Source organism: Marmota monax, unplaced genomic scaffold (genome assembly GCF_021218885.2).
Source record: "Marmota monax isolate L192 unplaced genomic scaffold, Marmota_monax_Labrador192_F-V1.1 WCK01_AAM20220418_F8-fsc00018, whole genome shotgun sequence".
Taxonomy (NCBI): Eukaryota; Metazoa; Chordata; class Mammalia; order Rodentia; family Sciuridae; genus Marmota; species Marmota monax.
The window spans coordinates 301,683-316,217 of NW_026692201.1; the positions used below are offsets into that span (position 1 = coordinate 301,683).

Genomic DNA, 14,535 nt, shown 5'->3' on the forward strand with positions numbered 1-14,535 from the left:
AGGACATTTCTCATAGTTTTTTTGGAGGCGGGGAGCATTTGTTACAGTTAACTGCACACTCTTTACATCAGCTAAGAGAGAATAAATTAGCAAGAGCAGCTAAGAACTTTAGCAGAGATCATGATCATGATCTGCATCCCACCTATTTATAGCTCTATTTCTTAGAGAGTTTGATAAAATACATTTTCTCATTGACTGTTAATAAGCTTTTGGTTTCCAATTGTTGTAGACATACAAAATAAAAAGTTAATTTAGCCCTAGAAAAGGGATCACTGTGGGAAAAAGCTGAACTGCAGAACAGTTCTAACAATGCCAAAATGAAACCATCCATTGAGATTCTATTTTAATTTCAAGAAATTTCATATATTTTAATATGCACGAGTAACATACCACAATAATTTAAAAATTACTTTAATAAACCTGAAACAGTCACCACTAACAAAAGGACCTATGCATTGGTATTTTTACATACATGTTTGTATACATACTTTATTTCTTCCTCCAGAGCAGTTTTAAAAAGCTTGAGGAGTAAGAACTCTTCCCGCTGATTAGAGGCATAATTGTACAGTGTGAAAATAACAGTGTCCATAAATTTAGTTGACTTGTTCTGTGGCATCTGGAAAATCAGCTTAGCCAAGTATGAAGGGTTTGTCTAAATGGAAAGAGGGAAAAAGAAAACACAAAACCCCCACACACTGTAGGTTAATAAATTATTAAAGCAGAAAGCAGTATCTAATTCTTTGCTATTTAGTGACAATGTCATTAAGAGCAATATAAACACATACCTGATACATAACCTTAAGAGGTATCAGATAATATTATTAATACTATAGTATAAAGGTAGCTATATTAGTTATGATAGGATTTGTTATACCCTGTTATATATATTTACTAAATATATATAAAGAAGAAGGGGTTGAGCCCGTGGAATCTGGTATCCAAAAAGACTGACAAGAATGAACTAAGGCAATACAGACTGGCCTAGAGTGATTGATAGATAAATAAAGAGAACATCTTCTGAGACTAGAAAGAAAAAGGCTAGGTTATATGTGAAGACAATGAGATGGCCATGCTGCTCTTTGAGGAGTGAGAAGGTAGAGGGAAGTGAGGAGGTTGTAGAGAGGGGTGAAGGTCAGGAGATCTGCTGAGGAAAATTCCAGAAGGACATGACCAAAAAATTGGCAAAAGAGATTTTAAAAGACTGACAGTAATTCAGAACAACTGATGTGCAGCCCTGATCCAGTGATGGAGTTCATTAGACTCGGCACCTGCTTTCACAGTCATAGGATTTTCCTCAACAGCTACACCAATGGGCCAGAGGTTCAAAGAGAAATAATACTATTTAGAGAGGAAATGATTCATATAGAAAACAATTTGAAGATTTTAAAGTCAAAAAGTCATTCACTTTTTTAAAAATAAATTTATTTTATTTATTTTTATGTGGTCCTGAGGATTAAACCCAGTGCCTCACACATGCTAGGCAAACACTCTACCACTAAGTCACAATCATGACCCCTCATTCAGAAAAATTTAAGACTCCTTCTCTTCATCATCATCACCCCCCCACACACCTTTTTTTTGGTACTGGGGATTGTACCAAGGGGCTCCCACATGCTAAGGAAATGCTCTACCACTGAGTTACATTCCCAAGCTTTTTTATTTATTTTTAAAATTTTGAGACAGAGTCTTGCTAAGTTGCCCAAGCTGGCCTTGAACTTGCAATTTTCCTGCCTCAGCCTCCCCAGTAGATGGGATTACAAGCATGTGTCACCATGCCTGGCTTCATTTTCCTTCTGATAAGAAAAGAGAATGTTTAATTTACATGCTTGAAAGCTAGTATTCACCTAGTATATTTTATAGCAACTAATTAGGCTTTAAGGGTTTCAAGAAAATCCAAATTTTGGTTTACTTACTACTTAGGTTGACTTTTGAGCTCATAATAATTGGTTAAAATTTTATGAAGCAGCATCTCAGGACAACATTTTCTTGACAGCTCTGTAATGATTCTTTTCTAACACTAAACAGGTGGAAATTACGAGAAAGGAAACTCACTATAGGACTAAAGAAAGAAGGCTATTTTGCCATTTCTCCTCAGGTGACCCCAAATCTTCAAAGCTTAGGCTGCTACTGAAGAAATAAACCCAAAGCAAACCTTTACTAGCTGACCTGATGCTGTGGTTGAGACTCCTTGCTAAAGGGCAATGCCCAACCCATCTGCTCTTCTAAAATTTCTACATTGATTTTAGGTTGATGTCTCAAAAAAAAAAAAAAAAAAGATAGAGGAAAAGGTGGAGAAAAATCATAAGAGACATTTCACTTCGTACAACTGAATGGTCCTGCCCTGGGACTATTAGTTTGGGATAATTTGGGGCATAAAACTCAATGGAGTTATTCTAACCATGTTCCTGTACTTTTTCTCATTCCACTAATAGGCCTTATTTACAACAAGGTAAGAAGTCCTAGGCCAGTGGCTAAATTTTACTTTTCTTATGACTGATTATAGTAAATTTAGAAAAATTAAATCTTAACCTACATAAGCTTGGATTTTCATGGATGTAAAAAATAATAAGTGCCTAAGATTAGATTTACAACTGGTGATTGACTACTAATTGAAATCAATCAGACATAAAACCTTCCCTGCATAACGCGAGCCTACTTTGTTTCTGCAAAGGTTTTTGGATTCCACAATTTTAAGTATTTATATTTTTGTTTCTATGCTGCCACATGGTGGCCATCTGAGGCACCTACATCTGTTTGAAGAAGATATTTTCCTATTCATTATTCAAAGCAGAGAATTTTTGAACCTAAAGTAACATCTACCGAAACTAACATTTAGTCACTCAATTGGGATAGACACATCCTTATTTATGGTTTCTATCATGTGTTCTTTATATCAGTGACATCCTCAAGCAAAGATTCAGGCTTCTCCAGGCTTTGAAGGAATCAATGACCCACAGCAAGGGAAACTGGACTCTCACAAGAAAAGAACTACTGATCCTCGTCTTATGGGAAAGTTTTCTTGATGAAGCAGAGGCTTGGACCTTTTACCATTACCTACTCAGTTTCCTCTGTGATTAATTTTATGTGTTAGTAGGGTGGATGGGGTAAATCTACGGTCAAGCAAAACAAGAACTGGTCCATTAAAGGGCAAACATAACCAATTAAACCTAATAGTTCTTACCAGAATTCTGGAAGCAATAGAAAATTACAATTCATTTATATCACAGTTATGCTATGAAAATAATGAAATACAAAAGGTTCATTATTTCCTAATCCCAAGCCTCTTGCTCTTTCTCTCAAATAAGGGCAGGCCGGTTTTGGTAAACATCTGTTTTTCACAGTTATTTTAGCTTTTTTTCATGGTTAACAGTCTGTGTCATTACTAGATCTATACCGTTTTTGCAGATCACATACTATAATATAGTCATATTTTTGCAGATCACTGTAGTATAATACAGTCATGGACCCTGAAGTAAACTGCCTGGTTTTCAAAGCTTTCACCTTACCATTTAATAATTGTGTCTCCGTTTTCTCATCTGGCAAATGGAAAATGATAGCACTCACTGTCTCCTGGTTCCCAGAATCATAGTAAGATGATATGTGTAAAGCACTTAAAACAGCACTTGGTATTTGGTAAGGGCTCAAAACATGCAAGTCATTATTGCTGAAGTGTGGGGAAAGATCCACCATAAACCACAAACACAACAATATGTGTATTCAAAACTCATAGTGAAAGATAAATTGTGCTCACCTGTAGAAGGTAAAACAGCTGTTGATAGGTTTCTAGTGTTTTTCTCCTCTCCTTACTCAAGCTTTTGATTCCCTGGTGTTCAGTGTTATTCAGTATTTCCATTTCTCCTCCTTTTTTCTTATTCAGTTTTGTTCTGTGTGAGATTACATCCTGTAAAGAATTTCAGGACATTACTGTTTTGCACTCTGGTACTATTTACCTCATCCCTTTACACCCAGAAGCACACTCAGTTGGAAAATTTAATTTCTCATGTTTTCTTCATTAAGAAACAGGAACAGAAAATGTTAAGGAAATGTGCCTTGTAGGTGAATTTGGCTTTTGTAACAAGTATTCTCTGAAGCTGTATTTATTTACTCCTAGGATTTAATGTAGGCACCAAGAAAATTCAATAGAGAATAATACTTTTTAACAACCAATGCTGGAACACTGGGTGTCCACATTCAAAAGAATGAAGTCAGACTCCTGCCTCACAACATAAACAAAAATTCACCAAAAGAGATCAAAGAATAAAATATAAGAGCCCAAACTATAAAACTTTTGAAAGAAAAATCAGACATACATTTCTGTGACTTTAGATTAGGCAATAGTTTCTTAAATAGGAGACCAAAAGCATAAGTGACAAAAGTAAAAAAAAAAAAAAAACTGTCCTTTGTTAAAATGTAAACTTTGTGTGTTTTAAAGGCTACTATGAAAATAAAAAGACAATTCACAGAATGGGAGAAAATATTCGCAAATCCTGTATTGGATAAAAGACTTGTATCCAGAATAAATAACTCTTACAACTAAAATATAGAAAGATGAATAACTCAGTAAAAAAAAAAAAATGGACAAAGGATTTAAATTGACATTTTCCCAAAAAAGACATAAAAATGGCTAGCAAGCACATTAAGAGATACTCAACATCATTGCTTATCAGGGGATCCAAATCAAATCTACAATGAGATATCATTTCACACTAATTAGGATGGCTATCACAAAAAAGGGAATATATCGGTGAGGATTTGAATGAAGTAGAAGAAACATTATAGCTTGTTGGTAGAGACCATCATGTTAAGTGAAATAAATCAAATTCAGAAGGTCTTTCTCTCATATGTGGAAGCTAGAGAGGAAAAAGGAAAAGAAAGATGGAGCTGGATCTCATTAAAAAAAATATATATATATATATATCAAAGGGAGCTCAGTAGAGGAAAGGGACCAAGGGGTGGGAGGTGGGAAGGTTACGAAGGAGGTGTTGGGAAGTGATATTGGCCAAATAATAGTGTTATATAATGTGTAAATATAAATATGCAACAAAAATCCCATAATTATATATAACCATAATACACCAATAAAAAATATGGAAAAAATGGTGGGGACCCTCAGAAGAAATTTGGCAGTTCTCCAGAAATTCAACATAGAATCACTAGATGACTCAACAATTCCACTCTCAGGCATATATTTAAGCATACAAAAAATATATGTCCCCACAAAACCCTGTACCTGAGTGTTAACAGCAACAATATTTAAAAGAGGCACAAAGTAGAAAAACCTAAATGTTCATCAACTGATGAACAGATAGACAAAATGCGGTATTCCATACAATTTTTATTGAAGAGTATTTTTCAATAAAAAGGAAGGAAGTACTTATTCATGCTACAATACAGGTAAAACTTAAGAATACGATGTTAAGTGAAAAAAATGATTCACGGTGTCTCACGTGTGTGATTCCATGTATATGAAATGTCCAGCACAGACCATGGTACATAGATGGAAAGATTAATGGTTTCTATGGCCAGGTGTGTAGACAGAAAGCAGAGCTATTGTTAGTAATACACAGGTCCTTTTTTAAAATAATTAAAATATAATTCAGATACTATACTATAAAATTCATCTTAGCAGTGTACAATTCAGTGGTGTTTAGGATATCCACAAGGTTGCAAAACCATTATCACCATCTAATTTCAGAACATTTTTCTTCGGAGTATGGAGTGATGAAAATGTTCTAGCATTAGATAGAAATGGTCAAAAAATCTTGTGACTTTCTTGAACAATCTTGAATTGTACATTTTAAAGTGTGACTTCTATCTCAATATGTAAAAGTACTTGTAAAAATGAGTATTATAGAAATTAGATATGGAAGGGAAAGGAATCCTCTAAATATTTAGCAGAATTAAAGATTTTCTTTATCATGCTCCTTTAATCATTTATAGGGAATCTTGGAAAATGTGGTTGAAACACTGTCAAGTGGTCACTTTGAAAGCTTAAAGTTTAGGACCAAGATTAGGTCCTTCAGATGAGGGTCTACCAGCAGTTTTTACAGAGATCCATGGTAAGAAATATATTTTCTATCTCTTGTTGGTGAACATACACACTATAGGAAACAATACTTATCCTTACTACTGGGACCTACTCTGATATTTGCAATTCATTTTTACTCTATTCCATTTGTTGCCAATTGTGACACACTAAGCTGACTTCATGACCTTCTAATGGCACATGACTCACATTTGAAAGGAGTCACTTGTTCTAGAGTGCCATCCCTGCCTATAGACTGGGATCGCTGTCCTAAAGAGTAAGTGGAAAGAAAGTTTGTATTCCTAAAACAATGGTTGGTGTTTCACTGAGCTCTTAGCCCAACCTCCACAAGAGAACTCTATTTGCAGTCAGCATCAGGAAAGCTTGACCACTGGTCCTTGGAGGAAGCACAGTGGTACTTGGGGCAGTATAGTGTTTTTCTTTGAACACACTATTAACCATCTAGGATCCTTGGTTCCTTCCCAATAAATATCAAAGCAGTCCCTAGTCATTTTTTAATATTTATTTTTTAGTTATAAGTGGACACAATATCTTTATTTTATTTTTATGTGGTGCTGAGGACCGAACCCAGTGCCTCACGCATGCTAGGCAACTGTTCTACTTCTGTGCCACAACCCCAGTCCCCTAGTCATTTTTTTCCCCTAGTCTTTTGACGACTGAAAATATGCCTGCCCCCATTTCCAGCTGCCCCTGGGGATAATAAACACTGTCAGGTCTTGCCGAAAAGGGCAAGATCTAAATTGCTTACTTCCTAGTAACTCAATTCTCCTCATGGGGGTCAGCCAAGAGGAAGAAATAAAGCCTTTCAGCTCCAGGATAAGTAAGATAGTTCCATGTGGTTATATCTATTGCTTACAGAAAGATTTTATTCTTTCTCATTCTCAGCTTAGAGAGGACTTACCCACTTACTTCTGTCACCCTAATTATTTATACTGGGAGAGAGAGAGGGTATTTGATTTGCATTTCCATGGAATTTCCTAAGAAAGCCACATTCCCCCCTCCCTTTGCCAATGTATAAAATAGATTTAAGAGAAAGGAAGTGTAGTTACCACTGGATACAGGGTAAGTGAAGGTCCGGGCAGGTGACTGTCTAATATCTTTATCTATAAATCCCAAATATTGCTAGAGTAAATCTGGTTTATAGTGCCATTTAATCCAGGTTTCTCCTCTTCAAATTATTGCTGACATTTAAATCATTCAACTCCCTCAGTTATGTGAACTAAGTCTATTACTCTGGTTTTAAATATATGGTAGGAAAAAACCTTGTTACCTATAATCCCTCACATCCCTCCCAACCACACATTTTCAATGGAAGCCACTCTAAAAGCTGGATACTTTGTTTTGTTGCAGGGTAATGGTTTTTGACTTACAGATGAGAAGACAGAGTAGGGGTTATGGAAAAGCTCTGGGGCAGAACTCAATTTCTATCCTTTAGAAGTAGAGGTTTCATGAAGAAACGGAGGAAGCAAAGGGCAGAGCTCAGGAGGGGGAAAGAAGGGAGAGCTGTGCAGATGTACCAGTGCCTGTCTGTGGGGGGTCCAAGGGTAGTGCCCCTGTCATAGATAACCCCTTTTTCCTTCTTCCCGGGAAATTCTGACTGGCTAACACAATGCTCTGGTGTGAATGGGAAGCTTTGTTTTGGGAAGCTTGAAGAAGGAAACAAGGACCAACCCAGACAGGGGTTACAAACACAGGCAGATACTTTAACTAACCAAAACTTAATTTTCTTAATTATTCTTACTTAATTCATATTGAACATTAAAGGAATATTGGTTTGAAGGAGCAAGAGTATTTAGCTTCTTCATGATAGTTCCACATCTCAATGTTGCCCTTTTGTCACCATCTTTTCCAGTCCCTTCATAGTAGGATATCTGCATGCAGCTAATATGTTAGGATATAAACAGTTTTGTAGAAGGAACGGGTTAGCACAAAGAACCTGACTTTTGCAATCATAAAAATAAGGGTATCCGCAAAAAATAAGTAGCTTTGTGACCTTGCACAAGTTAACCTAGGTCTCAGTGGTCTAACTAAAAAAAAAAAATGGGTTTAATAATAGCAATCTTATAGAAGGTTTATAAGGTTGTTGTGAAAGTTAAATACAATATACACAAATCATCAAGCATATTTCTAATGAGGAAAAGGTTAGAAAACATGGCCAAGATCACATGCTAATATAAATAGTGAAATGGTATAATTAGGTAAGTAAAAGAAATCTCAATCCTGAGTTGCAGGAGGTACTGGTCTGCAAATCTGGGCTGTTGCATGATATAGCAAACTCTTGACTAGAGATAACACTGAAAGATTTACTTTTAGTTTCTATATTAATCTCATCTGAATTTATACTTATTCTTTCCCTCTTATGCCTTTAAGAAACTTGACTTCAATTGCTTTGTGTTCTCCAAGATGTTCTTTTTGTCTGAAACAAATGTCAGTCACTTCACTAACTGCTGATTTTCAGAAGAAATTCTTCTTTTAAAAGGATTATATGGGAGACAGAGCCAAGAGGATCAAAAGTTCAAGGCCATCTTGGGCAACTTAGAGACCCTGTCTCAAAACACACACACACACACACACACACACACACACACACACGTAAATAAATAAGGATGGGAATGTATCTCAGTGGCAGAGGGCCCTGTACCCAATACAGCAAAACAAATTAAAAAAACAACTGGAATTATAAGGGTATTAAAGAGGGAGCTTAGATCTGTAAGAACTAAGCCACTTCTCTTTAAATTTTTTTTTTCTAACTAAACACATTGTTACTATTAAAAAAAAAACCAAGAGAAATAAGGGAAAGAGAAGATAAAGAAGATTAATTTCATTGTTTATGATCACTTAATTTTTTTCTTTTCTTCAGTAAATTTTTCTAGAGAAAAGAAATCATAATATTTTAGGTACTATTTTCTTTTCTATATATTGCAAAACATTTTTACCTGTCCTTAAATATTCTTCAAAAACATTTTTAGTGGCTATAAAACCTACATGTTAAATTCTATAGTTCTCAATTTATTGATTAAGCTGTTTCCCACCTGTGTAGTACCATAAAGCAAACTTTAGTCATCTTATACGTAAATCAAATTAAAAATACTACCATTAATGTTAAGATCAAAGACAACATATTTAAAACAATCATCATTTAATTTCTGATAAATATTGGATATAAACTTGGTGTTTGAAAATGTAAGTTGAAAAAATTAACTTTACCTATTTATGTGTGTGTGTGTATGTTTTTATTTTGTTTGAGACAGAGTTTTGCAGTGTGGCCCTGGCTGGACTTGAACCCCTGGTGGAATCAACTGATCTTCCTGCCTCAGCCTCCAGAGTAACTGGGACTAGAGATAAACCCCACTGTGCCTGGCTTGAAAACATTAATCTTGTTTCATAGTGCTATCAAGTGAATAATAAATGCCTTTTTAAAAATCAAAACAAAAACAAAAAACAAAAACCTGCAAACATTCAGAGAGATCTAGAATTCTGCCATGGTTGTATTTCTTCAAGATACACACTATTTTAAACTATAAGAAAGGCAAGATATTTCCTGTTTACAACATCATGGGGACAGGGTATAACAGCAGTTTAAGGCTATAAAAGGCATTTTCTCCAGGACCTTCTAGAATATATTATACTGTAGAAGTTTTTTTTATGTGAATCAAACAAATACAAATCTATGATTTTTAAATAAATGAAGTACTACAGTTTTTTCAGGATAAAATAAAGAAAATAGGGTTAAATATAGAACATTTAAATTGCAGTTTTATTTTTGAATATTTAGAAAATATGATCATGCCCTTTTTTTCACCCTGCTCTGTTTTTCTTAGTTTCTCTTAGACTCTTTCCCTGGTATCTTCATGAGGTCTGGAGGACAAGGGTGGGGCATTTGTGTGCCCACTTGACAAGGTATCCTACGGCTGCTCACTTACTTTCTACCTTTAACCCACTGTAGCTTTCTCTGAACTTCTGGAAGGTTAGCTGTCCTCTTTGAACTATTAGTTTTCTGAAAACTGATTTGTCATATCAGAAAGGAACAGGGACATGGAGAGAGGTCATACCCGAGAAATGCATTCTTCAGTAAAAAATAACTGTTTTTATACTGTTTAGAGAGCAGGCTTCAGCAGATACAAAGCCCACAACGTTACTTATTTAGAAGCTATTAATAGGTGTGGTTTCACTCTGTAGGGACATTTTGGAAATATGTAGGGTGATTTTGGATGTCTGAATCAGAAGGCACTTGTGGTTTCTGTGGGATGCTAGAGATAACAGATGATATATTGTTCAGCAATTTGTGGGGTGATTCTGCTTAAATAATCACCCCACACCCATTTTTCATGGCAGAACTTACATATATATGCACAATGGATTTTCTCTACACAGATTATTATTATTATTTTTTGGTGCCAGGGATTGAACTCAGGGGCACTCAATCACTGAGCCACATCCCCAGCTCTATTTTGTGTTTTATTTAGAGACAGGGTCTCACTGAGTTGCTTAGCACCTTCCCATTGCTGAGGCTGACTTTGAACTCGTGATCCTTCTGCCTCAGGTTTCTGAGCCACTGGGATTATAGGTGTGCACTACCATGCCCAACTCTACACAAGAAATTTTAATATACATTAGATTTTCTATGACTGCAACTGCTATGTATATTGGGGGCAGACCATATTTATTTTGAGGTTTCTAAGGTGTTGTTCTCCATTTTGGAAAATTAGGTGTCATCTGTTCTGTCACTGGGGCATCTTTCTCCTCTGTGGTACTCTCAATCTTTGATCTTTGGTGATTCTGGGAAGAGGCCAAATCCCCTAAAAACTTTATGATATCTTGTAATGTCATCAGGCTTGTGTATTTTCACATTTAGATATGGGCTTTTCATTATGAATCATTTTATTTTTATTTATTTCATATTTATATAAAGGCTTTAGTTTTTTATGAAAGCACATAAGAAACTACAGTTTATTATATATAAATTTCATTTCAAAATGGTAAAATAATCTTGGAAAATATGTCATAAACAGGAGGCAGAGGATTTTGTAGTCCTGTGACCCATTAACTTATAATAATAAAAATGACAAGTGAACTTGGCTGGACCAAAGTGCCATGAGCATTAACATGTTCATCTTCTTTGTCCTAAGAGCCAACAGTCTTTCGAGCCCCACTGACCTCTAGTGTGATCCTGTTCTTCACCAGGAGTCCAATCTTGATGTCCATCAAGTTCAGGTCTTTCTCCAGCTGTTGATTGGCCCTGATCTTGGTCACTACTTCTTCCCTTAATCGTGCTACCTCCAGCTCCTCCTGGAAATCCAAGTCACTTTGGTCCAATAGGTGCACAAATTTGCGGATTACTGTTAATGGTGGGTTCTCAGAACCAACTGCAGGGAGAAGAACAGAATACTTTAATTAGGAAAGCTTGGAATTATTATCAACAGGAAAGAAAGCAGGCCTATAAATAAAGGATTACCAGAAAAATGTATCAATAAAAGTACTTGTGGAATAAAACATTTTGTATCATGTAAAAATTTGCACAAGGAAACTAATCCTATAAACAAATATACAAAATGGATACTGTCTGGCCCAGTATTTTCTAGTTATCTAATACTCATTTGTCAACTGTCTGTCACACTGTTCCCAGAACTCACACATTGAGAGGACAGTACTATCTGCATCTTATCAATGAAGAACCTGGGAAACTTGAGGCAAGTGACCTCAGCTCTGAGGCCTTATGGCTGAGCCAGATAAGAGATTTATGTTCTTGCTGCAGGAAGCAGAAAGTGGTTAACTCAGCCTAAAAGATCTTTGGGAAGGAGCCAAAACTGGGTGAAAGCTGAATTAGAAAGGGAGTGAAGGAAGACCGTTAAGGACAAACAGGAATCAATGTGATGATAAGAGGAATGAGTGTTCTACTTGACAAAAGTAAAGATTTTAGAAATTGAAAGTTGGTCTTGGTCTTTCTAGTACAGACCAAGGGAGGCTATGCTCAGAACCTAGGGGTTCAACCTCGGTAACTAGGAGAGAGGTTTCTCATATAAATTCTAAGAGGGTTTCCCTTAGTAATTTTAACTTGAGGCTTTAATTGCCCGGAACGCTGACTCTTAAAAAAATTCTTTTAAAATATGCTTTAGTGAGAGCAACTCTGGGTTAATTATAAGAATAAACTGACTGGGACGAAAGACACAGAAGTACAAAGATGACTTGAACAGCCCCTAGGGCCCTCAAAGGTGGTCCTTGTGCTTCGGGCTTGATTCTGTGGTGTTTTTGACACTTAGGGAATAAGAAGAGTTAAACCAATAACATAATTTACAGCATGAACCCAGCATGAACAACCAAATATAGAGTCATCTAAGTTTCTAGATGGGACAAAGATGTTTGTGATTATCACCTTGGGGAGATGAGATTTTCTTTTCTTGTTCTTTTTAATTCTCATGAATTTCTTATGTGAATATGTTTTATCCTTAAGGTAAGGTATGTGTATGTGGAGGGGTTGATAAGCCAGCTACTTAACAGTTTAAATGTAGGCTTATCTTGTGATTAATTCTTTTGCTTTAGATGCTTGATCTAGTTCATTTAATATAAAAATAAAATTTAATATAAAAATAGCATTTATGCCAACTCCATTCTTTTTGAGGAAGAAATCACACCCACTCTGCTTATCCCTTCCACTTACAATAGGAAGGCCCATTCCTGTCACAGAGCCTGAGATGATCACAATCTACAGGATACAATGGCATCATCCTCTGTTCTTGGAGTGGCCTCTGAAGCCACTGAAGCTGGAAAACACTTGTTTTCACTGTTTAATAAGGAATCCAGGCTCTGTTTCTAAATGTTTCACTTACCTAGTGTTTTGTAGTCATCTCTAGCTTTGCTTGCTCTCAACAAGGACTGTATTTTCACAATTTCATTTTTCTGAAAAACATTGAGACAAGTCATGATCCCAGAGTCCCATCTGCCCCACGACTTCAGAACTTAGAACTTTAAGAACAAATAGTACATCACAATTGATGCTGTTTAGAACTGGTGATCCTTAGACACAGTGTGTTTAACATTTATGTTTCCTTCTTTTTTGAAGAGGGGTCACAGAGGTTAGCTTCCAGAATAAACAAAACTATAACGGGACTGTTTAAAGAGATCAAAAAAGAGAAACAGACTTCAGCATAGAACTTTGATGATTCAATCTCTGCTCACACATCTATTTAAAGATTCTGAAAAAAATTTCTCCAATGGGTTTCAATTTAATCAGTGAATAGTTAGAAAACTGTACATGCAAGTGCTGGAAAATACTTCTCTAGAATCCTCTCCTATCACTATCCCACACTGTTTTCTTCTTACTCTCCACTCCTGACTAATGAAATCGTACTCTCAGTATAACTTCTCAATAAAAAATGTAAACTTCCAAATAATGACGCATTAGGCTCTACCACCTAATTTTTCCTAAGTGGTCATTAGCATCATTTAATAAAAGTCATTCAGTGCTAACCAACATTCAATAAACATTCTTTTAGTTCATTTTCAATCCAGTTAAAAACCCGCATGCACTTCTCTTACATGATCCACGAAATACTGTAGTCGTTTAACGTAGCTCTTTCTTGCTTTTGCCATTCGGAACCAGGACTGAATCTAAAATTAAGTAAAATGGAGGCATCAAAGTGATCACCAAACAATACTTTAATATAATTTTACACAGTCTTTCTAAAAATATTGATACCTCATCTGATAAAAAATGAACAGACTGCTAAGTAATACCTAAAGCCTGCCCTTCACTTCCCATTTCTTTCACCACTTTTCTCGGGAGGTTCAAAACACCTTGTTACCTTTCATCCCACTTCCTTAATGGGAGGGAGGTGGAGAGAGATGTAGCTTTTTGCTATTTTCTTTTAATCTTAAATAAAAGCCAAGAGAGAAGGCATTTTGGTGAGAGTTGCAATGAGTCAGGGAATCAAATTAATCCAAGTCCAGGATTTTCATCATCATCCCTTTAAATGCAAGCAATATCCTTTAGATGTCTACAGGAAAATATCTCAAGAGATCTCAGAGGAACCAATTGCTACCAACAGTTTTCTGAAGGAATGGGCATATTCACCCCAGTGAACACATAGCATTATTTGGTTCAGGAGGTAATGTACAATGAATGTAGACCATGTCATTCTCTGACTTTACTATCTAAAATATTTAGTTAAATGAATCTCATCTGATTCTAGCTTCTATCCAGCTCTGCTGTTCTAATCTCATCTGGGACTTTCAAGTTATCTACAACCTCATTTTTTACAGTCTTTTGGCCTTCAGCTCTCTGAGTGCAGTGACCACAGTGCCTTTGCTTGCTCTAGAGCTCAGAACTATCTGCCTGGGTAGAAAACTGAGTTATCCTGGTTCAACATTCAATTACATATCTTAAATTAGCTCTAATTCCTTTTGTCATTGGTTTTGCATTTGCCTTATAATTAAGGTTTTCTTTCTACTGGTATGTTTGAGCATTCTAAATATATTAGCAAATGTAAGAA

At 35.8% G+C, this 14,535-nt stretch overlaps 1 protein-coding gene across 1 annotated transcript in view; it reads right to left on the reverse strand.

Moving 5' to 3' along the window:
- Positions 1 to 14,535, reverse strand: part of Iqgap2 (IQ motif containing GTPase activating protein 2) — a 297,019-nt gene that overhangs the window by 47,779 nt on the left and 234,705 nt on the right. The window contains exons 19-23 of the mRNA XM_046426823.2: positions 13,583 to 13,654; positions 12,874 to 12,943; positions 11,204 to 11,412; positions 3,752 to 3,901; positions 489 to 652 (exon numbers count right to left, since the gene is read on the reverse strand). Of these exons, the coding sequence (XP_046282779.1) occupies positions 489 to 652; positions 3,752 to 3,901; positions 11,204 to 11,412; positions 12,874 to 12,943; positions 13,583 to 13,654 (665 nt within the window). The remainder of the gene's footprint in view (positions 1 to 488; positions 653 to 3,751; positions 3,902 to 11,203; positions 11,413 to 12,873; positions 12,944 to 13,582; positions 13,655 to 14,535) is intronic.